Source organism: Schistocerca gregaria, chromosome 5 (genome assembly GCF_023897955.1).
Source record: "Schistocerca gregaria isolate iqSchGreg1 chromosome 5, iqSchGreg1.2, whole genome shotgun sequence".
Lineage (NCBI taxonomy): Eukaryota > Metazoa > Arthropoda > Insecta > Orthoptera > Acrididae > Schistocerca > Schistocerca gregaria.
The window spans coordinates 398,314,583-398,340,999 of NC_064924.1; the positions used below are offsets into that span (position 1 = coordinate 398,314,583).

Here is a 26,417-nt window from a genome sequence, read left to right on the forward strand (position 1 = left end):
AAAATTGCTATAAATTTATTTTATATGTAGCTCATGCAGCAGTGGCTCCAATAACAATAAAAATGTATTCGTGTTCAAACAGTGCTGTAAAAGCTGAGTGTGTTTTCGTTAGTTTTATTTTCCTAAGCTTCACAGAAAATGCCCATTTATAGAGTAACCATTTCTAATATTGAGACCTTAATAGAATGTTAACAGCTATTCTTTTACATGTTATTTCTACTAGCTAACTTCGTTAGATACACTTGTATAGAAGAGAGAAGTCTTACCATTGTAGTGGTTGTTATCGACATCAAAACCTCTAGAGATGCTAATCCCAAAACCCATCAACAAGGGACTGAGTTCAGAGGCAGCTATGCGCTGTGAATAAGGCATTCTCAGTCCTGTCTTGCTTGTACCACTACCCATATACACATAGACAGCACCGCGACCTTCATCTTCATATGGTGCTCCAACAGCAATGTCTGAAATCCATATTTCAGTAAACTGCTAATATACTGTTGAATAAATTAAATAAACTTAAAATTACTCTAGATTAATGCATCTAGAGGAAAAGACAACAAATAAAAGTGAGAAGAGGAAAAAATGAAAATGGTCAAATATGAAATTCATTCAGACAAAAATAGGAAAACAAATCCTCTCTTCATATTATACAAATTGTGACAGTTAATTAATAGTCATATTAAAAAGAAAGCAAGATAAGATAAGTTTTTATTCCATAGATTCATAGTGAATGGATCTTCAAATATGTGATATTATGATATTTCTTGGCTAATATAGCACAGAATCATCAAATAGAAAAATCATTTTACAGCACTTACTTACACTGAATGTATTACTGCAGTGAATTTGTCCAAGACACAGATTGTTTGCAATACTTGCATTATTTGATGTTACACAAAAATATGTGCATTTGTGAATGAGATAGAAGTAGTTGGCCACCAATAAATACTTTAGTCTCCTCTTCTTCTGAACTTCTTTATTAGTTAAACATTTTATGGCTACTGTCAAGTTATTAAAACGTGATTCTTGAATAATGGATACTTTTCTGGACCAAAGTAAGTGACTAAATCCTTATTAAATTTATTTTTATTTTCAGTAGCGATTCCATGAAATTAGTAATAAATTATGCAGTGTGAAAAAACTTTTTAAGAGTTGGATGGGCTGTGCACAAGGAAAGTGTAGTTCACTGGAAAAAGTAACTATGTATGTGTATGTTTGTGTTTTTGTGAATGAGCTCTAAGGAAACCATTATCTGAAAAATTTTCAACAAGTTTAATCTCGATTAGGTGTCTGTTGACTCCTCATTCCTCAACTAGACAGTGGCTAACTTTACTCCTTCAGCCATTAATATTCTATCAAGGACTTTCCAGTAACATATTAATCTTTTTAAATGTTGAGATATGACAGTCACTAATGACCCATGTGAAGAGAATTTCTAGGATGGAAAACTTGGCAGGTTGAGTAAGCATGAGTGTCAAAAAAAGCACTTTAAGGGAAGGGAGGAGCTTCTTCTTGATACAGTGCAAAAGCAATGGGCAATTTGACTCAAAAGATGGGGGAAATAGTGGAAAATGTGTAGTATCAATCCAAAACCCACAGAAAAAATTAAATTTAGATTGAAATGGAAAATAGAGGAAAATAATTAATAAAATAAGGATGATGTTGTGGGAGGGACAGAAGAGAAAAAGTGGAAAAGTATATAGAAGTAATGTTGATTCAGATCATGGAACTTTGGGAGAGCTGCCCCAGAATCCTACAATCTACCAATGTGAAACCTATGTATACTCCCAGTCTTTTCCCTTTTCCTCTTTTGTTTTCTTCTCACTCCTCTATTCTTTCCTTTTATTCATGCTTTCACAACTCTTATCACAATTATCTTCTGTTGTTTTCACCAGTTTTTTGCCTTATTGTGATAGTCAACACAAAATTTGATGCCTCCCATGAAGAATAACTAAAGATAGTAAATATAATATAATGCAATATAAATAATATAAAATAATGAATGTAAAAAAGTGAATCAATACTACAGCTGTTGTTTTCTTATTCTCTCTAACTGCTACATTTATCTGTGAAAAGTAATTTGTTTACCTGGAAATCCATCCATGTTTATGTCACCTAGGTTTGATATTGTGGAACCAAATCGGGACCAAGAACTACCTGAACCAACTATTTTGTGACTTTCACCAATTTCTTTAAATCGTCCCTGTAAATTAGAATCACTGTGTAGTGAAAGAATTTCACCAATTGTACAAATGCTGCAAATAAGTAAGACACAATACAACACATTACTTTATTCTAAGAAGATCTAAAACGTGGATTTCTCTAGATGCTGATTAAGTTGCAAGACTAATTTTTATGAATTGTTTGTTGTAACTGACACTGAATTAAACAATTCTACTGCATGTGAAACATAATTAGAATTGCATCTACACTTCAAAAGGAGTCCCTAAAAGCAGTATATTTTTATAAAAATAATTTTGTATAGCTGTTTAAAAATATCATGAGGCATTCAATAAGTATAAGTAAGGCAACAATTTTTTTCTTTTCCCAACCAATTTCAGTTGAAAAACTGCAGAATTTGTTGTGGGACATCGTGGAATAATCTTGCTTCAGCTCCTACAGTTACATGAAGTTCCAATAGGTGGCAGCACTGTAAATAGCCTTTGAAATGATGTCTGCAAAGGCGATGCTTTTCAAGCAGAGAGCTGTCATTGCAGAATACCTCCAGAGACCTGCCAGTGAACAAAAGTGCGGTTAGTAGCTGGGTGAAGCGTTCATCATCATGACAATAAAGTCGCAAAAAACTGTCCGATCTCCTGTGCGCCAGCCGGCCACACACAGCTGTGACTCCTGCAATGTTGGAATGTGCCCGCTGGGTTCCTCACCGCATAACAGAAGATCATGAATAGCAATGAAGAAACATCTGTACAGAATTGCTTGCATATTATGAGGCTGATTAACACCAATTTCTGTTGAACATCACCACAGGAAATGAAACACGGGTTCATCGCTTCAAATCAGAAAATCAGAAACAAAATGGCAGTCCAGAGAGTGGCGACACACCACTTCTCCTTTGAAGGAAAAGTTGAAAGCCGCACCCTCAGCGAGAAGAGTCATAGTGACAGTATCCTGGGACTCTGAAGGGGTTATTCTGTTTAATGTCCTCCCTGATGGTACAACGATCAACTCTGAAGCATGTTGTACTACCACCAGAAAATTGAAGAAATGACTTCAATGTGTTCATTGTGACAAAAATGCTAACAAACTTTTCCTTTTCCATAACAATGCAAGGCCTAACACAAGTATGTGCACCTGAGGGAAGCTCACAAAACTTCACTAAACTGTTCTTCCTCAATCACCCTACAGCCTGGATCTCACACCTTCCAACTCCAGTCTGTTTGATCCAATGAAGGATGTACTCTACGGGAGCAGTACATGGAGGATGGGGAGGTTGTGGACTCTGACATCAATCAGTAGAGTGGTGCCACATGCACATACAGGCCCTCTCAGTAAGGTGGCATAAGATCATTGCATTGAATGGAGATTATGCCGAAAAATAGCTTTTTGTTGTCAAAAGAGTGGGGAATAATGTGGTGTATTGGAATCCTGAATATAACTAGTCTTCTTTTAGAAAAAATGTGTTGCATTACTTATTGAACATCCCTTCTAAAAACTACACTTTGTTGCTAACTTACTAGTTTTTATGTTCCTGTAGAAAGTGAATACTCGAGGATTAAAGGAGACCACTCACAGAAAAGTGGAAACATTGAGTTGTGAATAGGCACACAGAAAAGAAAGAAAACTTGCTAGCTTTTAGAGCTATCCTCTCATGAGTTAGTGTTCAAAAACACAAACATACCCACACACACACACATACATATGCCTATGTGTGTGTGTGTGTGTGTGTGTGTGTGTGTGTGTGTGTGTGTGTGTGTGTGTGTGTGTGTATTGCCTTTCTTACTTAAATCAGCTTTTATTTTCTTGCAACACTTCTTACGAGTACTAAGATCTTTTTTTTTTTCACTAACCTATAGCAACTTTTTCCCCTATCATCATCCTGTTGAATAGATGTTTCAGCACTAATTATCATGAAGTCTATAAAATCTCATTGTCTAATGTTTCTTTTATCTCATCTGCTGTTTGATAGGTCCACAGTACATGTTTTTGGGTCAAAATGCTGAATACATGACACCCAGTCAATGAAATATAAAAATAAAAAAGATGTTTTTCATGGAAAGGCTTCGTTAAGGAGAATATGCAGTTTATTTTCCATATGATATTACAGAAGTAAGCCTTATGGTCCTTCTAGTGGAGCTTGTCCATTTCAACTTTTCTACTCCATAAAACAAGAAAGATTATTATTAAATTTCATGGTAGAGTTACAGGTATAGTTTTTCTGCATAATATTCAGTAGCTCCCAATGACAACCCACCATCCTAAATTACGGATCCAGTTTGCTGTCTATTCAGAGCAAACCAAAAATTTCAGAACAGTTGCTGCACACTTCCCTGAAATGATGGACTATAATTTGTAAACTACGGATATATGAGTGTTGAATGAAAAGTAATGCCTCCACCTTCATTAATTGAGTTTGGATGGGAATATTTTAATAAATCAAATGCAAAAATAATCCTTAGAATGTGATCTTTAATTATCAATATTCATTTTTCCACATAATCACCAGCCATTTGGATACAATTCTGCCAATGATGAACAGGTTTACTGAATCCATCATGGAAGAAGTCAACACTATGTTTCCACAACCACAGACTCACAGTTCTCTCAACGTCTTCATCAGAAGTGTAATGACATTGTAATGGTGTATCCACATTTCATCTTCTGTCACAATTGAATGGAGAAAGGCGTCACCTTCCTGGCAAACTTCAAGTCTGTACACTTTCATTTCAGAAGCCAGCATCCGGAGTACCCATTGTGCACAGATCTTCCAATACCCAAGCAAAGCAATAATGTGACCTACACGTTCTTGTGAAATGCTGATTGTGCTTTCAATTTCTTTCTGAGTGATACAATGATCCTGAATCAGTCTGTCAACATGTTGCATGTGAAACTCAGTGGTGGCTGTCATAGGACACCCAGCTCTTTGTTTGTCACACAGGTCAAATGTTCCCACCTCAGCATCTTTAAACTTACTTGCCCGATGATGCACAGTACTCCTATCAACAGGGTCACCATAAACAGCTTTCATTCTCTGATGAATCACCTTTGGGGTGACACCATCTGTTATCAAGAATTCAATGACTGCATATTGCTCAAATCTCATTGACGGACCATCTGCGCAGGGTTCCATACTTTACACTGTAACAACACAACCATTTAACGCTAAGGCTTCCCGCCATATGGAGCTATAATGAAGAAGCTACAGAACAGGACAGTACCTGCTGCATACCAATGCTGCCAACTATTGAAGAGTTATGAAGGTGGAGACATTACTTTTCAGTCAACTCTCGTAATTCAGATTTTTGTGCCAAGATGAATAGCAGTTTTGCTTACTCCTCACCTAAGTAGTTGATGTTGGTGACTCTAGTTTTATGAGGGAGTCTTACATCCAAAAGCACTTCTTTTTTTTAAGGCCAACTGAAACAAGACTGGAGAATAGCTACCTCATGACACCAACTAATTCAGTACTAATCAACAAAATTCCACTATACAATGCTTCTCATGTAGCTCTGAAGATACATTGCAAATCATGAAAGACTATATTACCTTAGATGAACACAAATGAATGTAACAACTTGATTTTTTTTAGTTAATGCTTCTGCATGCATGTGATAAACTACTTCAGGATTACTCAATATGCAAACAAGAAAACACTGATCTCCCTTCATTTTTATCTTGCCCTTCTCTCATTTATTTTTCTCAAGCAAGAAATACAATGGATTTCTCTAGCTCTTATCCCCCACTTTAACTGATCATTGTGAATTTATCCAGCTGTCAGGGATTCACCAAAGTGTGGAGTACTCTTACAATCATAGGCTAAATTTCCTATTAATGGAATAATTTTGTTTTCTTGCCCTGAGATATCCCATTGGCATTATCAAACTTATTTCTGACAACCTATACAGAAAGTCATAACTGAAAGTAAAAATTTCCTATGTTTTTTCATAGTATGAGAATAGCAGCAAGAATATACGCACTATCAGAAGCACAGATGCCGTGTAGGATACTGTAGTAGGAAGTAAGAGGCTTTGAAACTCCGTAAGTCATCTAGTGCCTTGCTACAGCTCTTTATATTTGCAGGTATACGTAACTGCTAGACTACTGAATACTGAAATAATTTAACATCATCCATTCTTGTAAGCTATTGATGCAAACATATACTCTTATAGAATCCAATTGAGGGTGCAAAGGTGCACCAACCAGAATGTAATCAAGGCCATCTGATTGAGTTTGACAACGCTAACAGCAGCCATGTTACAGTTTTTTATATGTTTAGGTCCACATACCTTCTAGATTATTGAATACTGATATCATTTATCATCATCCATACCTGTAAGCTATTGATGTAAACATATACTCTTCCAGAATCCAGTGGAGGATGCAGTGGTGCACCAACCAGAATGTCATCAAGACCATCTGAATTGAGATCGACAATGCTAATGGCAGCCCCAAAGTATTCTCCCATTACTTTTCCTTCATATTCATTGATTATAAAAAGTTCTGATTTTTGCCTCTCCTGGTCTATTTTAACTGAAAATATTTGAATCTGCAACACAGAAAGATGAAAACCTTAAACATTAAAAAATTCCATTGTAATATTATGTGGAAATAATTAATGTAGAGAGATCCACTTCAGTTGTACTAATTATTTATTCAAACCATGACCACTTTCAGGATTTTAAAATCCCATCTTTAAGTGTATGAAACTGTGACATACAAAGGAGAGGAGGGAAGAAGATGGGGGTTTAAATTCCAAAAACCAGTCATGGTTTGAATTCATTAGTACAACTCAAATGGATCTTTCTAAATTAATTATCATGCGTCTCAGTTGCAAATGTCCTATATACCAAATCATGTGTAAATTGAAGTAAGTTTTCTCTCATGAGGTAGTAAGTTCTCTCTTATGAGGAAAGAGGGAGTGGCTATAAACACAAAAGTGTAATGAGTTCTGAGGCCATGACTTCAGTGAGCACTGCACTGAACAACTCTTTGAGTGTTGCACTTCAATGCTAGTCTTGAAAACACAGTCTATGTGCCCCAGCAACAAAAGGTTTTAAAATTCGTTAAACAATCACCAATAAGAAAGAGCATAAGTAACTGGGAAGTATCTACACATTGAGATTCCAATATATACATCGAAAAAAGTTTTGCATCACCTCAGTTCTGAGATTTCTGTAACATGTACAGAAAACTGAAATAGAGATCAACATAAACATAATTTCTGCCCTTTTATTGCTCATGAAAACCTCGCATTGCATGTTGTACCACCATACAGCGAGACCTTCAGAGGTGGTGGTCCAGATGGCTGTACACACTGGTACCTCTAATACTCAGCAGCACATCCTCTTGCATAGATACAAGCCTTCATTCATCATGACATACTATCCATAAGTTCATCAAGGCACTGTTGGTCCAGATTGCCCCTCTCCTCAATGACAATTCAGCGTAAACTCCTCAGAATGATTGGCGGGTCACATCATCCATAAACAGCCCTTTTCAATCTATCCCAGGCATGTTCAATAGGGTTCATGTCTGTAGAACATGCTAGCCACTCTATTTGAGCAATGTCGTTATCCTGTAGGAAGTCATTCACAAGATGTGCACAATGAAGGCAGGAATTGTCATCCACGAAGATGAATGCCTAGCCAGTATGCTGCTGATATGGTTGCGCTACTGGTCAGAGGATGGCATTCACGTATTGTACAGCCATTACAGCGCCTTCCACGACTAACAGCGGCATATGTCGGCCCAACATAATGCCACCCCAAAACTGAGGGGAACTTCCACCTTGCTGCACTTGCTGGACAATGTGTCTAAGGCATTCAGCCTGACCGGGTGGCCTCCAAACACATCTCTGATGATTGTCTGGTTGAAGGCATATGTGACAGTCATAAGTGAAGAGAACATGACGCCAATCCTGAGCAGTTCATTCCATATGTTGTTGGGCCCATCTGTACCACACTGCATGTTGCCATGGTTGCAAAGATTGACCTTGCCATGGGCGTCAGGATTGAATTTGTACATCATGCAGCCTATTGCTCACAGTTTGAGTCATAACATGACATGCAGTGGCTGCACAAAAAGCATTATTCAACACGGTGGCATTACTGTCAGGGTTCCTCTGAGTTATAATACGTAGGTAGCAGTCATCCACTTCAGTAGTGGCCCTTGCGCAGCCTGAGCGAGTCATGTCATCGATAGTTCCTTTCTCCCTGTATCTCCTCTACATCCAAACAAAATCATTTTGATTCACTCTGAGATGCCTGGACACTTCCCTTGTTGAGAGCCCTTCCTGGCACAAAGTAACAATGTGGACACAATCAAACCACCGTATTGACCATCTAGGCATGGTTGAACTACAGACAACAGGAGCTATGTACCCCCTTCTTCATGGAATGATGGGTCCTGATTGGCTATCAGACCCCCTCAGTCTAATAGGAGCTGCTCATGCAAGGTTGTTTACATCTTTGGGCAAGTTTACTGATATCTCTGAACAGTCAAAGGGACTGTGTCTGTGATACAATATTCACAGTCAATGTCTATTTTTCAGGAGTTCTGGGCACCCTGGTGACACAAAACTTTTTTTGATGTGTGTAGATTTAATATTGGACAGTTCTGATAAAGGATACCTTGAATTCTCCATAACCAGAGATCAATGGGCTAGATGATAGAAGTAAAATTAATTTTCAGACAGTCTATGCACCTCTCTCTAGGGTTCAGAGTGAAGTTCAAAAGTCTATAAAATGTTGCTAGTATATGTCAGGCAGCTAATTGAAAGTCCCCAAATATTCAGAGACAAAATAAAAGAATACAGAATATCTCATGAGTCACTCCTTCTACAATTTATCAGACTATGTGGACCAAGGGATGTGTATTCTATATAACTGTAATATTTATATTAGATCTTGATTTTGCCACAATTGTAATTTTTAACTGTCAAACACTTCAAAGATGATTTTATTTCATAGATGAAAATGTGGTTGCAATGTTACAGCATAGTGCGTAAACATAGATTCAACATTCAGTAAACATAACAGAACAAATTGTCAATTAGTCATATAGTAAAGTTCAGAAATGGGCTATGAACAGAAGTGATCATGTGGCTTTAAAATGTTTGGCTCAATAATCTGTTCCATTTAAAAAACAAAAACAAAAATGGAATACTTGAGGAAGACTCTTAGTCTCTTCCTGAATCTTTCTTAAACAAGTGGAATCCTGTCAGACTGGATTAATAGCAGACATCAAGTAATGAGCACTGACAGTGACAAGTGGACATTAGGTTTCAATAACAATATCAGTAGTCAAAATCTGTTGTGAAAAGGTACTTAAGAAATATCAAGGACCAATTTCCCATAAACAGCATAGTAATAATTACAGTAATAATGGAAATTTTTTTAATTAATGATAGCACTTACAGAGAGTTATGGGCAAGAGTTTTTACATTATTGCATTCAGTAGTGAAACAGGAATGACTGCCTATAACATTACTGTATTAAAACTTCACTGCCATATACATCAAGTGACTTTCAATGTCTTGAATAAACCTATTGTTGGGCATAGATAAACTTTATGAGCATCTTGTGAAATGCCTCATTCTCTCTACATATGATCTCTAATTTTGCAAACTCACTGTGTTAGGGAGCCAATGGGTGCCTCAGATACAGCCACGAATTGTTATGTTATAGAACAGAAGAGAGCCTGTTCTTGAGAAATTTTCCTACTGTAATACTTTGCAGCCTGCCACTCTAAACAACAGGGTTGCAGTTAAGCTGCAATTTGTTATTGTGAGACTTTCCACAAAACCACAGAAGATAGACAGTTGTGGTTTGTATGTGTTATACTTTACTCTGAAAATGGTATCCTGTTCAAACACTGACTGACCGGTGAAGGACGTCATCAAGTTTCCCAGGACTTGAGACACTTGAGAAGGAGGTGTAAAGGGCTTCATGTTACAGTAAAATGGACCTGCTGTAAAGCTGCTGCCTTCTTGGAGATCAAGGGAAGCAGAGACAGGACATCTGATAACATTTACGACCATTTTTCAGGAGAAATCCAACAGGGCATTTTCTGTGGGTAGAGGCTGATGCAGTGACAAGAACACCACTGGAACACAGCCTGAAGTTCTTGTGTTTTGTGCTGGCTGCTGTCCAGGGATTTTTGAAATCGAAATCAAAAAGGTTGGTATCCTATAACCAAGACTGGGAGGATGGAGGAATTGAATGAATCATTCATTGGGAGACATAGCAAAACAACACAATATGATCGGAAATTCAGCATCCTGAAGCATAAGAATAGGGAAAGAAGAACAAAACTTCTGAACAGAAGCTTTCAGAGGGATATTTGTGGAGTGAGTTGGGGATCATTATGGAAGATTTTCATTGCAAGTCATGTTTAAGTGATGTACATGTTGTTTCTCATAGAACATTCTGACTTGGAATTCTGGAGATATGTCAATTCATTTCCCACTCTGTTTTCAGACATTGAATCTGATTCCTGTATTCATCCCGGGGTATATTGGCTTTTTATGAGATCCTTAGTTCCCTTTCTGTGTTAGTTAGTTTTCTTTTCTGTCCAATGATTGGACACATGAACATTTGACTGAGTTCATGCTGTCTGGCTTACATCTCCAAATATAACTTGATTACTGCCTCTGAAGTCTAATTGCAGCAGTCAAAAGACACTGCATGCACATCAGGCATCAGGAGACTGTGAGTGACTGCTGCAGCCAAGACATTTGCACTATGCCAAATTCCATTGGTGCTTTTGCTTGGTGAGTAACTAAGAAGGAAGCCATGGACAGGACATGAGTAAAGCTGCTCTGAGAATCACCGATAAACATGCAGATACAATGAAATTCAGAGATAACCATTACTGGCTATCAAACAATGGCCTTGTGACACCACACCTTCTTGCCTGGAGACCAGTATGTCGCACTGACACCACAGTAGGTGCCTATGCGTTCATGCACCACTGACTCCACCATGTGGTTGGGTAAAATGGTTAACAACCCTACATACCCAATACTGAGTTGTCTCTATTGGCAGTCAAATAGGAGGTGAGAAATTTTTATTTTTAATTTATGTAGTACAATAAATGTGATTATATTTATACATTACATTTGTTAGGTAATGCAGGCTATCAGATTTAAGTTATCATGGTAAGATCATGCACTTAAATTAGGACATGTTGAGGCAGGACTCAACAGAGAACATTAAATTTTACCTTTTATTATTTTTCATATGTGCCAAATAATTTACAGGTAAAGACAAAGGCAAAATTTCAAACAATTTTCAAATAAAATTAGAATGCACTATATGAAATTAGGACCATAAAATGAAGTATATATGAGCACACATTCTCTCTCACCTTCCCCTTGCAATCTGCACCACGTGGAACTCCACTTACGTAGAATACTTCATTTGTATCAGCATAGAATTTTCCTGTCCCCAGTGAATAACCTTAAAAATGTACAATGCTATTAGAAACTGTTGAAAATCAGTCGCAGAGAGATTATACTAACTCTGTTTTTACTCACCAAAATACGAATCTTCTTTTAGTAATGGAGTATGTCGTGGATTTGGAACTGCCACTTTGGTGTATTTAGATTTGTCACTTTCCTCTGTTCTGAATATGATAGCTGATCCTTGAAACACATCAAATAAAAATGTTGAAGCTAATAATTATTGTAATATGGTGTTTTGTACTACATTGTACTTATTTGTTTCCTCACAGGAGGTACAGGATGTGGAACAGACATTGGGTCTCTCTCTGCCTTATGGGACTTTTAATCAGTTCCTTCATTAGCAAAGAGATATGGTACAAGTAATGAGATAAATTAAAGCATAGATGAATAGCTGATAAATAAAAGTAAATGTAGTCCAAACCCCTGAAGCACTGAAAAACCAAGATGCTGAAAAGACATCAGAAGCTACAACAGTCGATCAAGCAAGATTATAGTAGTAGTTTATTTTTTCTATTTTTTGCACATTCTATGAGTCATATTTGTGGCAGTTCAACGTGATATGAAGCATTTCATTATGTTCACAGGGAAGATACATTTTATTAGTGAAAACATGGTTACCTGTTGGCAGTTTACATAACTGGATTCTTTTGTTTAGGTCTACAACAAAATTTGATAAATTTAACCCCATTACATCTACATTTTCTATCCAAAAATTTATTTATCGAATAGAGAGAGTTGTCAAATGTAAATTATTCCTATGTGTTTTTAAGCATTTTATTTATTATCTTTCAACACCTTTAATTCAGAAAAGAGGTGGTCAAATATTTTTATGGATGCATACTTTGCTTCTTTCTGTGCAACAGTACGATCGAGTTGTGGATAGTGGACGTTATTTTTATTCCTAGTGTTATAATTATGAACACTACTATAGTTGCGAACACTACTATTATTCTGAAATAATGTCTGTTGCTCCACAACAAACTTCGTAAGAGAGTAAATGTAATGTGACATTTATGCCTAATTTTCTTTAAGTATTTGCCTGTATGAAATTCTGAGAGGGACATCAGGTATTTATTCTTACAGCAAGTTTCATTGAATGGAAGTATGTAAAGTAAGCTAATATGCTGACTCTGTCACTAATAGTTAAACTATGGGAATCAATAATTGCATGAAATCATAGAATACAGATGAAGATAAGAGATGCAGAAAACATTGACAGGGGTGAATGAAGAGAGGAGTAATGCTAGATGAAAGGGGGAAATAAAATCAAAAGTCATGAAAACTACAACAATTAAAAATAAGTATGAAATACTAATGAAAGTAAAAATATTTAGCTGTACAAACAGAAGGTGCAGGGAAACAGAGAAAATAGTAGGATGTAAAGATAATTCAGAATGTATGAATGAGAAGCAAATAAAGTTACATAGGATAACAGAGAGGAGTAAAAAAGGAAGAAGGCAGTAGAGCTGTAAAGAGAGAAGAAAGTAGTATATATTGAGTGGTGCTTCATTAAGAGATCCAGCTAAAGAGTTAAAAATTATTGTTGTTGAAATGCAATTTGTGGCACAAATTTTCATTCCCCTCTATTACATTCCAGTAAATACTCATTGGTGGGATGTTTGTGATGTTTGATACTGATGGGACAATGTTAAACTATGAATGTGGTGTGTTCATGCCAATATAAAATGTTAAGTATGAGTGTCTGTTCAGTTGGCTGGCCACATATCTTGCTTCTTGATTATGTATGTTTGTCTTGAAATTCAACATTTATTTCTTACTTGTAATGCACCATTATGATTTACGATTGTACATTCTGTGTCAGTATGCAAATAAATGTAAACAGGGAACTTAATAATTAATATGAAGCTGAACATATCAAGTAACTCTAAGGAAAACAGTACCACAAAGGAAACTTTGATTATAAAAGCTAGAAAATCTTGATAGACTTGAGCAATCATGATACACTTATAAAATGACATATTGTCTACAGTTAGAATTCATTCTGGCAGACCGTGATCATCAGATCCTCAAAAAAAGAACTGAGCAACACAAGGTAACATGTCAGTTCTTGTACTGCATATCCCAATGCACAAGTACTATGTGGATAAATAAAGTGTAATCCAGGCACCTCTTTCCTCACATACATGTCAAACTTATGTTCTTAGCTAAGTCATAACTTTACTAACTAAGATTTGCATTCATCATTTCAGACAGACATTCAATGTGTCTACTGTGCATAATATTTGTATGAGATAAAAGATGAAACTCAGAAAAAGAATGACCAACTGTAATATGTATAAAGTAACAGGATAAAAATCTTAAAATTGTCTGTTGTACATATGATGGTTCATATAGCTGAGAACTGATTTGAAAGGACATGGCTTGTCAGCATGATTCAATACCAAATAGTTTGTAATGTAATGCCACTAAACAATCGAATTTTAATATAAACAGGCTTACACCCCTTTATTTAACTGTATTATTACTATTTTTAAATGCTGAAATTAAAAAGAATTGTCATTTAATATATAGCAACTAAACACAGTCATTCATCATACAACCTGTCTTACAAAGAACCATAGTATGGTATTGTCATCTTTAACACATTTTTGGTAACTATTTGTTGGTAACATGAACTCACATGAAGACACAGTGCAACAGCTAGTGCATGGGTAGCTTAATGGCTGTTCATAATATTACACTGGCTCAAAATGTATGACACTGCTCACTGTACTAAGGAAATTTTTATCATAATGTATTAGTGCATAACTGTTTTTAGATTTTGAGCTATGTCCTCATCTTGTGACAAGAGTAATCAAAACTGATCAACTCAGAGTCAATGAATGAGAAATTTACTATAGATGTGTTCTTCACCTGTAATACAAGCCAAAACTAATCAAGCTCCTGTGCAATCTCACAAAAAATGATGTGTAGAAAGATGTCAATGAATGAAAGAAATGAGTGTAGATTTATGTGAACTCAGGTGGGTCCTACTTTGAAACTAAGTGCCATTAACTGAACATATTTAGTAAGTATCCAGATTTGCATCAGTTTTGCTTCTTTCTGTCAGTCTCTTAAAATATTTCCTTGAGAAGCAGAGTTGAAAAATTTTGATGAAACTTACACAGTGTAATTAACTAAGTGAGGTCAGAAACCAGTTGTGAATGAATATTTCCCTGTTAGTGTGAGCAGTCACAATGCATTTGTGTTTATGTGGTATGTAATTAAGATATATGCACCTACAGAGATAACAGAAATTTTATTTCTTTTCTAATCAACATCAATTTCATGAAGCTACTTTTCTGAAAGCAATGATTTTTCATGATGGGCAACAAGGATCATTTGATATATAGATGCTGGCACAACAAAAATGAAACTTTTGGAAGTTTCTTTAAACACTTGACAGCAGTAACATAATGCACACATTTTGATGAGAGTTTTACTTTACTTGATTAAATGGAGAAGAACTCTGCAGTGCTTACCTTTCCAGACATATATACCAGGGGCACCAATTATAATTTCAGTATCATTCTGAAAAAGAAAGTAATACATAAAGAAAAAAGATTTTTAATGTAATTTGTTTGCATTATTTTAAATTGTGATTGTGAAATATGTTTAGTTGAGTTAATTAAATGTAAAGATTTGCACTTGGATATGCCTCTTAAATAAAACTGACATTTACAAAGACAATTAATACACACTGTGTCATGAAAAGTACAATGTTTATAATGTGCCACTTGGTCTGTTGAATAGAATGCAAATAATCTGGTGCAATGTCCTGTTTCTCATTTAAAAGTATCTTTCATTGTGTTATTTTAAGTGTTTAGGGGAATTAAATTTCAGTTTTCATTGAAGTATTATGTTGTTCAACCAGTACAACAATTCAGATACAAAATGAGTTTGTCATATTCACTGATGCATTTCCTATAAGTCCTCCTGCATATATCACCAACAATATCCCATCTTTAATGTGCTGCTGTTGGTAGATTTATCTATAAGCAACCTTCTTTACCCTCTCAGTGCTGCAGAAGATGGTTGTGAAATTTTGCACACCAACAGAATTTGAGCTGACTAACACTTTGGTGACCAAGCCTGATAGTAGCTCAGGGCACAAAACTGTTTTCAAAGGACTGCACTCAAGTACATCTCAGGCTGTGATTTTCATGATGTGTGAGCTGCTTACCACTTGAAAACAGAGCTAGTTTTGTATGGGAGCAATATACAGACACCATATTATCTACCCCTTGACAGATTCTGCATTCTGTTGAAAATTTCTAGCATTATTTCGAATGTCAAATGTAAGAGCATTGAGCTATTGTGTACTGTTGTTGCCATGAGTTTTATGTGTGTATTTTGTATTTTGTTATACTTCTGCTAAATATGCCATGCTTCTGGGTGAACAAGAATGTTTGGAAGCTCAAGATGAAGAATTCAATGATTCTACAAATGGGGGAGAAATAAATATCTGAGTGAGAACAATCTGAAGAAGATTGATCTTTTGGTAATATGCAGTCAGATACAATTTTTCTTTGCTAATGTTGTTGCTACAAATGCTGCTGCTGAAGTTACAGCATAGTTCAGTTTCATTTGTCTTAATTTCACCTTTTTTACAAATGAATCTCATGGTGAAGCAGTACCAATCATGGGTTTTCAAAATTTGTTTGTTGAAATCAAGACAATTTAGTGGCAAAACAAACAGGAAAGAAATGAGCTGACATTACTCTGATTGCAATGTATATCCCTGCATACAAGAATTTTACAAACATTTCTGAATAAAAACCATTTAGGTGTCAAATTATTCAAGAAATCACCTCATATTTTTTTGGGAGGATAATTATACTTTCCACCATAATTATTGTAAAATTTGTAATCCATAAAAGAACTAAAGTAAACATAAAAAATAAATCTTGAAGATTGGCCTTTTTTTTTAAATGTATGTTAACCCTTTTTATATTACAAAATGTTTCTCTTTAATGATATGTGTAACAAACTGCTAGCAGTTCTAGCATTTAGTGTATGTTCACTCTCTATTGTCTTACAGAACATTCAATTGGCTTGAGATCTACACTACAATGACAAAAACTTTACAAACTATTTTCACTGAGACACTGCAGATTTCACTAGATATGAAAGTGACTTGTACTATCAAATCCACTACACTATGATCACTGTAAGTCATTAAACTAAAAAATTCAGTACATATTAATTCCAGATTGCCTTTTTCAGTATTTAGTTGTTACTTTCTGTCTAGTCTTTCACTTCTTTTTCATAGGGCCTGCCTTAATACACAGGTGTTACATTTTCAGTAAACATTATTCAGCTGATCTTTAACAGACTGAGCCATCTTATAGCACTATTTTGTAACTTGTAACACACTGTTTCTGTGTAGATCCACTATTCCAACACCTCATATGTATAGTTTAATGATGTTTCACAGAAACATTCCTGTGAAACTTGCAGTAATAGCTCTCCTGGAAGAAAGAAAACTGAAAATGTGGCTTAGCTACAACCTGGGGGATGTTTATAGAATGAAATTTTCACTCTGCAGTGGAGTGTGCATTGAGATAAAACTTTTTGGCTGATTAAAACTTAGACTGGACTGAGACTTGAACTCAAGACCTGTGAATATCACTGATAAGTGCTCTACCGACTGAGTTGCCTGAACATGACTCACGACCCATCCCCACAGCTTTACTTCCTCAATTACCCATTCCTTCATTCTAGAAATTCATAGATAGTGGTGGCACCTGCCAAATGTAGTGTGTTTGTGGTAGTAGTTCAGTGCTGCTTTTATGTTAGTTGTTACTGTGTAAAGATGTATTTCTGTCTCGTGATATATGATTTTTTAATAAAGGAAAAGTAAATCGAAACAGTTGTTGGTTACTGACTCAACTAGAAAAATATTATACTTCACAGAGCTGAGACAAATTTAAATATTTTCTTAGTTGTACATTTTCCATTTGAAATTTTACTGCACAGTGAAATACATTGACTGTTGTTCCAATAAAATAACCTCTAGATTTTCCAAGTATACGTTTTGTTCACAAATGTGATATTTCTTATTTCAAAAATTTTTGAATGGTTAATCTTGTAGTAGGTAATGGTTGTCTTTACTCATCCATTCTTTGCATTATGTCCACGATTTTACAAGGAAGAGTTGACGTGTTTATTCACTAAAACAATTATGTACCAAAGAGATAGTCAGAATCTTCAAAGATGTAAAATATAAGTTAATGGAACAAATACACACAATGCATTCAGCAAAAAAGCTGCTCCCTTTCAGTTTAACTAATTAGCTCTTGCTTATCTACATTTGCTCATTTACTTTAACACAAATTCTTAATAACTATCAAAGGACAGCAGTTACTAATATACTGTAAGATTAGAGGCATTTACACAGTGATTGTTGTTGCTTTTGAAACTAGTAACAGTAATTTTCAATTCATGTATCTGTAGTGCAGACAGGCTGATTCAGCAGCCCCCACCAATGTCATTTTATGCAACCTGCTATGTTATATCTAGCTTTCAAATCCACATGAGAGATTTTCATATTCTCTTGCTCACTACACCCAAACTAGTAGTTCCTTGAAAAAAGTATGAACAGGATCTTTTTTTAGGAAATTTAATGTAGTTAAATTTTGTTCTGGGATACGTTTTAAGTGTACCCCATAGTTTTCTAATTATTCAAGAAAAACAGTTAAAATGACCTTCAAATGAACCCCCACTCCCACACTCACCCTCCATTTGTCAATATTCCTAGTATGTTGTTCACGGTATCCCTCCCACCTATGTAAAAACTGTTGTAACTGCACAAATTATTTCCCACATCTGACCGTTTTTGGTAATCATTGAATGGTCTTATTATGTCTCCAGGTTAATCGAGCACTTACAAATTGTAAAACTGATGTCTCTGTAAATTTCTCCTAAAAATTTTGTGAATTTTAACAGCATAAAATAAAAAATTACATTGTTGTATTCATCAGGTCTTCAGAATACAAAACTATTGTGCTTGTAAGAATTAAGTCTGGATCAAATTGTCAACATGATTAGTCTTAGTCTAAGATTTATGAAAGTCAATTTGCTTTCGTTACCCTCATGGGCACATTTAAATTAATAATGTTGATGAAATAGCTGACTATGTTAACATTGCAATAGCCCAGCCAATAGAGATAAAAAAGGTCAAATATCAGGAATAATTTGTTACTCAGAAATTTTAGCACTGTGGTAGGAGGGAGTGCCTTGAACAACATTCTGGAAATCCTGACTGGTGATGGGTGAGTGTGGAGATGGAGGTGTCTTATAAGATCCCTTTTGTATGTTTTCCTGTATAACTTGATAACTGTGGCCTCCAGCAAAAATGTATCCCAGTACAAATTTTAACTACTTTAAATTTCCTATGAAGAGATCCTGCTCTTTTTTCTGTAGGACTAATGGTTCACATGCAGCTAGCAGGACAATATGAAAATCTCATGTTCCATTTTTGAAGGCCAGATGTAATAGTGTGGGTTGCATAAAATGGCATTGATAGGGGCAACTGAATAACTCTGTATATGATTTAAACTTTCTACTGGACTGGCAGGGATTCCCTACAGACAGCTTGTAGAAGACTTTTGCACAAGGTTATATAGCTCTACTCTGAACCCTAGAGAAGGCAGAGTCTTTGTGAATAACATTTTTGAGAGGTGTGTTGGGTGTTTTAAACTGCAGTTCATCTGAAATTCATTTAAATAGCTAGTAAAGGGTACATGTATAGAAAGTGAATGCAATAATTCTAAGATTAATGAAGAGACTTCTGCAATATGTGCAGCTATTATCTTTGCACAATATTTTTAATTCTTGATTTGGCAAAATTGTACTTTATTGACTACATCACCAAAGTAAATGTTCTGCAGACCAACAAGAAGTTGAAATATGCACAACAAAGTAACATTTGTTTTCAGCAGGACAGTACAGTGAATAATACTTCATAGTGTAAATGAAACTAAACTGATTTAGAAAAGAAAAGCTATGAAAATTCAGTAACTGCCATACTTTTTGGATTGCAAAGTTATAGCTTCTATGGTGTTTTATTTTGATTACATCTAATATTAGGGATTCTTGTGTCAGTATAGTGATATGATGCTGCTTCAAAATAGAAGTGAACTGTACTATGTCTGTTTATCTCAATGATACAGGTTTGACTTACACAGTACTTTGGTTTGAGAACAAGATGCAAATGAAAAAAAGAATAAATTATTTACCATAACTGTACCAAAAAGTTATTTGGAACCCATTTAACATATTGTACCATGAAAACATTTGTTAACTTGTTTTGTGCAGACTGATAAATCAATTTTTGAACTTACTTTTGCAAACTGAACTGCCAGTCCAGCTTGTCCATAACTGTAATAGTATTTTATAGCTTTCTCACCATTTTCTATTTCTTCATAACCTTGATCCCCTGCAAACAAAATAGTACATCTCTATAAACAATCTATTGTGTGTTCATTTAAGCTAATTACTGAGTAATTCAGTAATTGGGTCAGAAAATATTGATATAATTAAGTTTTGACAGATATCTTTAATTGTGGTTTTAGCTAAGAAAACCAAATAATGGTTTGCTGTTCCTTTAGCAGTGCTATAAAAATTGCCCTAGTGATTTCTTATCAGATAACATATGTTATATACGGTAACAGATTTTTTTTATTTTTTTATTTTTTTTTTAAATATGCTGGAGGTCTCTGCTAAATGTGTGAAGTAATATGATACCAGGGGACATATTTTCAGTGTTCAAACTTGTGGTGATGCTGTCATTTCATCAACTGCAGATGAAGTGTTCATGCTATTCTTCATTCTAATCATTGACTCTTTGTGATAGTTGTTTGAGTGTGTTATTAATCTTATTTAATACATACCATATTTCTGAAGCTCATCCTTTGCTATTAAGTGAGGGCAAGTCAAAGGTACCATAGGTTCTGTGCTTAGCTCTTAGAAGCAGAGGATAAATCTGTTAGCTGAAGCATTTTTCATACACTATGCTAAAGTGCATAGCTTAAAAGTAATGTCAGTGCAACAGCAGGTACAAGATTTTTGAGAGATAATTGAAGGTACACATGAATTTATTTGCATTCTAAAGGTAAAAACAGAACCTCTTAACACACACAGAACAATGATATATCTCTGTAGGGAGAGGAACTAATAGAGTGAAATTTACAGAGCATTAAATGATTGGGAGAAAACAGAAGATGGTATGGTGATTTATTGAGATCAAATGCCCTGGTGTAAATCGAGTCGAAAATATACACATAAACAGGAGAGTGAGTTTGAGGTAAAGGTAACAAAAGTGTTGAGTCATCAACTGGCACGTGAACAAGACTAAAAACTTCACCAGCTGTACCTGTAAATATCTCAACACTTTTACTATATGGCGGGTTGTTATATTTATTCCTTAATTATTTGCATTCTGCCAAAACCTTTCACACCATATTTGTAAATATTATAAGTTGAAGGTAACTTAATTTTTTCACAAGGCTTTGCTTGGACCTATCTCCAAGTTTGTATTATGAAGTTTTGTTCTGAACAGTAAACATAACACTATGGGAAATAGTCAAATTATTGATAAATGTTATAAGCTATTTTATTGACAACAATTCCATACACGCATATAAGTGTATAACAAAAGGAAGTGGTGCCAGCACATGGATAAATTAACCAAAAGCTCACTTCTGCCTGCTTTGCACTTAGAAATCTCTCTAACTGCATTGAATTGAGGATGAGATTGCTAGTATAAGTTTCACACTTTCAATTTATGGCACATTCTTCTGGGACAGTGATTCTAATGTCAAAAGGTGTTACTTATCCAAAAGTACCCAGTAAGGATACTGCATAAAGTAATGAACGAAACACCTTGCAGAAACCTCTCCAGGGATATTAGGATTCTTACACTTACATGCCAAAACACTTATTCCATAATTTTATTTGTAGTTATTAATAAGAATGAAACCCTCATCAACTGAGAAATTTACAACCATTATTCGACAAGTAAACATAGCTTCCATATACATTATGCTTCTCCATTTATGGTTCAGAAAAGTCTTATACTTTCTGCTGAAAAGGTCTAACAAGTTGTTGGCAGACATCAGGCAGGGAGTTGGACATACGCGAATATTCAAAACTAATGTAATCGAGAACTTTATTAACCATTCCTTCTACAATTTATTGGAATGTCAGAGATGTAAATTCTAGCTAACAATAATATTCACATTACCCAGATATTAACCTGACCTAAACAGGATGAGTCAGGTTTGGAATATATGCTGCACTCATGTTATAATTTCAGCAGAGATATCTGAAAAGGCTGTTGTAATATGTCACTGCATATCACTGGATGTAGTTGGTATGTCCTTGTAGACAAAACCTTTCACCTTCCCCCTCAGAAAAAAGTCTACATGTGTAAAATGCAGGAAACAGACTGGTCAAGGTACAGGTCATCTGCATCCAATCCAATGATTTAGAGACAATTTGCGAAGACATGCTGTAGTACTTTGTGCGGTATGATCCAGACAGCCACCACATTGGTATCACAGGTTTCTCTTAGCCTGCAGAGCGACATCTTCTAGCACCCATGGGAGACTGTCTACTAAGAGGCTACTGATGTATAATACATGTGTCTATTCAGTGTTCTATGAAAATGGGCCTATGAACTGATGTTTCACTATCCCACACCATATGTTTTCACTCCATGAACTCTGACATTCTGCTAGAAAAAGTCAATGGAGATTGTCAACAGACCAATAATGCATGTTTTGGTAGTTTACCTGGCCATGATTGGTAAAACTGGCTTCATTACTAAACATGATACATGACTGATCTGGGGAAGTCTTAATGCCCATGAACAGAAGTTAACATGATTCTCATTATAGTTTCCATGTAGCTCTTATTGAAGAGAGGTATGATAGGGATGGAACCTTTGTCAATGGAGAATGCCTGACTCATGCCACTTTCTCATGCAATTATGCAAGAGCTAAAGTGTGGATCAACTGCAACAGCAGCAGGAATATTATTGTCTCCGTCTTCTGTTGTCACTTGTTTCCTTCTGTTACACTGTCTAGGCGTTACAACACTTTTCACATAACTGATTGAACATGTTGATAAATAATTGCCAAGATGGTTGATGTCTATTGGGATATCTTGTCACATACACCACACTTCAATGAACTGCATTCTTTCTACACTCTCCATACACTATGAACATGTTGAGTTTTTCTGCATTGGTCAGTTCTGTCATCCACTCACAACCTTAGGCTTGGACTGTCACACACCAACTGACTAGCAAGCTGCAATGCACTCAGGGAACACACAAGCACACTGTAAACAAACACAACAACATCTTATGATGGCACACGTAGGTATGGAAACTTTTTAAAATATGGTACCTCGTAAATGACTTGCACTAGAATCTTGCACAAACACCACAGACATTCAAATTTACCCAACTTCTAGTCTGTTAATGTCAATAGGCACTGTTCCCTTTAAAAAGTGTATGTTTGTGTAAAAAATACTCTTTCTGAGCATTATTACAATCTCTTCACTGGAGAACAATACGAGTCCCTCACTAGCAATCCATTCCTGAAAAACAGTATGTCAATGCCATTTTCCATTTTCACAGTATTTGTGGTGCAGGTTTTAAGTGATGTACACTGTATATAGAGAACTGGTAGTACTCTGTGTAAAGTCAGACATATGCTTAGTCTGAAATACTCCTTAAAAACAGTGACTCAGTAATGTAAGAGGATGAACAGTGGGATTTAGAAAGTAATTACTTTAATACTATTATATGAGAGTAAATGTATATGATCTAGAAGTCATATACTACTTTCAGTTATTGTTCTTTTATGTCCATTTTAATAATTCTCTTTTATTCCCTATGATAGTAGTTTCTGATATCCTTATGTTATTCTGCAACACGGAATTAAAAAAAAAAGTGTTTTTAATGGGAACACCCCAAACCATCAAATCTAAACAGTGTAGGAGATCTGCATGTGGCAGCAGGTCAAGATGACATCTGTCTTTTGTAATACACATAAATGACCCCAAAAACAGGGGCACAGCAGGAGATATTATTTATTATTAAGAAGCCTTTCAGTAAAGATGACAATAAAGCAGGTAAACTGGGTGTCACATTCTGCATAATACAAGAGAATAGCTGTCCCTATGATAATGTCAGTTTGACTGTCACCTGCTGTGCACTCTGAGATACCTTTGCCCATCATCATACATAAATTCTTGAAATCATGCTACTAGTCTAAATTGCTTCATTTTTTCAATGAAATGGAAAACTCACTATAGATTGAATTTCAAAAATATTTAGTACATACATTGAAAAATAGAGTTATATCATCGAAACATAAGAACCCTCTTCAAGCCATGTTTGTTTGTTAACTTCTAACAATTAATCTAAACTTTGTCCATACACACACACACAGTTATTTGTGCACATGCATCCACAAATATAGATGAGGGTTCCTAAATAAATGTCATACAAACCATTGTAAATAGAGAACAAAAATGCATCTTGCTGTAAAATAAAGAAAATTATTAAAGAGAAAAATTGCTGAGATGAATAAGTCATATAAACAGAATTGGAAATCATCAGTAAGAATACAGAAACTTACTTCTCTGAATAAGTGGCATTATTTTCTGGACTTTTGAATCTGCTTGCTGTGTGTCTTTTAGAAAATAACAAATTCCATTGATGAGGTAGTAACCTGTATAGAACTGATTTATCCATCGGCTTCCACAAGCCTGTAAACAAAACAATAATTGCTATGTCTAAAACTGCATAATCGTATAAACTCTGTTAAAAATTAGGCTGTTGTCAGTTATATCACAATATTTTATTTAGTAATATTGCTTACATCATATTTAATTGTTTAATTTGTAAGTCTTAACAAAATTTTATCTGTAAGGCTTTCTTATCAACTAAAATCTGTAACTGAAACTGTGCTGTATAGTTTCAGTTTGTATCATTACAAATGACTAATATTTATCAAAAAGCAGCTTAGCACATATTTGGTGTGCGACCTATCCAAATAGCAGCACACAGTAGCATGCAGTTTCTGGGATTCAGGGAGATATGTCATTCCAGGACTGAATCCAACCAAAGATTAATAACAGAAGTTGGTGTCCCACATCCAGCTAGCTGAATTCTGAGCTGATACCTATGACCCTCCTCAGTTACATGATTCACATACATATGGAAAACATTCACACATTTTCACATGGGATAACACTAGGCATAGGATAACATGAGATGCGGACATATTGGTTACATAATTTCTGGGGAGGGGAAGGGGGATGGGTAGTGGTGGCAACAGGAAGTCCATCCTCCACCACTCACACTGCCAAATCAAATATTAACATACAGAACCTGTGAAGGTTTGGGGTAAAGATCAGGAAAAAGAAGAAGAAATATTTAACACTTGGTGGCATACTGCATTTTGTCAAGCTTCAAAATTGTTGCTCTCTTACTGGAGTGAAAATGATTGGTAAAATTGCTGACATTTTACTTCCCACATAATTGAAAATAATTTTGGATTTTAGTGACGTAGTAGTATCATCTGAACATGGAGAATTATGTGTAATAGATTTTTTATCATAAACTGAAAAATTCAGTTAATTTTGCAAATAGTCTTTGCAGTTCTTCATAGCACATTTACATTTTGTAAGCAATATAACACATACCACAATGCCTGGTCCATTCTGTTGGACATCAAGGGAACCACCAAGCCACATATCGTCTTTGTGATGCTTGACATCAAATCCATCACCCAACCTCTGCTCCACATTTCCTGTTAAAAAATTAGACAAGGACGGTTATAGGGATTAATACTCTCAGCTGGAGTGTTGTGTTTCATCATACCACTTTACACATATGTAATATACAACAGTACAAAACTCTTCATAATTCAGGTTCTGTTACTGATTACTATATAAAAAAAAGTAACATTTTTTATACAGGTATCAATATTTATATCTATTTTTTAAATAGCATTTTCAGAATGGTATCGTGCAATCACTACTCAATAGAATCACAAGATAAATCTGCAAATACTTCAAATTATATGCTAAAAATTTTGGTTTAGTTTATCTTGAGAAAACAGATCTTTTTTTCCAATGTCTCTGATCACTACATGATGTATTTCCTCAGGTGAATCCAAAAGTATTCTTCAATGTTACTCTTTCTTTACAGTTCCATTCACCAGTAACATGTAAAATTATGTACAGTTTGTAAATATAGTATGTGCATAGCATGAAGTAACTAAATTAATGAAGTAACTCACCTGTAGGATCAAGTGAGAGGCGTATGCAATCCTTGCTGCCTAGGACGGCACATTGATAGACTACTCCTGGCTGGTGGATGCTTGCATGAGCTGGATGCGTTGAATTGGCTCTGGGTGCACCAACTACTACCCTGAAAAGATATATATTTATTCATTTCATGTGGATAAGAACCTACAGATGAGTCAGCCTTTAGAAAGTGTATAGTACATGCATAAATTGGTTAAATGTACTGTGTGCTCTGTTATGTGCTAGGCAATGAAATAATACGAAAAATAAGAAGAAAGCATGATGTAAAAAGATAGTTGCTCATTAAGTAGAGAGAGCAGGACATGTTTTATCAATGAGCAATTGAATAAGAAAAATATCACTGCTAATGTGTAGCAACAATCTTGTGTTAATAGCACCAACTTGTCACACCACAGAGCCAGTGTGCAGTCATACTTATCCATGATTA

General features: G+C 35.3%; 1 protein-coding gene across 2 annotated transcripts in view; it reads right to left on the reverse strand.

Annotated features, from left to right (window-relative positions):
• Positions 1–26,417, reverse strand: part of LOC126272546 (integrin alpha-PS4-like) — a 167,266-nt gene that overhangs the window by 61,130 nt on the left and 79,719 nt on the right. For both annotated transcript variants that reach the window (XM_049975464.1, XM_049975465.1), the window contains exons 2-11: positions 25,963–26,093; positions 25,364–25,470; positions 24,295–24,424; positions 19,987–20,081; positions 15,124–15,172; positions 11,714–11,821; positions 11,545–11,636; positions 6,509–6,724; positions 2,089–2,203; positions 267–461 (exon numbers count right to left, since the gene is read on the reverse strand). In XM_049975464.1, the coding sequence (XP_049831421.1) occupies positions 267–461; positions 2,089–2,203; positions 6,509–6,724; positions 11,545–11,636; positions 11,714–11,821; positions 15,124–15,172; positions 19,987–20,081; positions 24,295–24,424; positions 25,364–25,470; positions 25,963–26,093 (1,238 nt within the window). The remainder of the gene's footprint in view (positions 1–266; positions 462–2,088; positions 2,204–6,508; positions 6,725–11,544; positions 11,637–11,713; positions 11,822–15,123; positions 15,173–19,986; positions 20,082–24,294; positions 24,425–25,363; positions 25,471–25,962; positions 26,094–26,417) is intronic.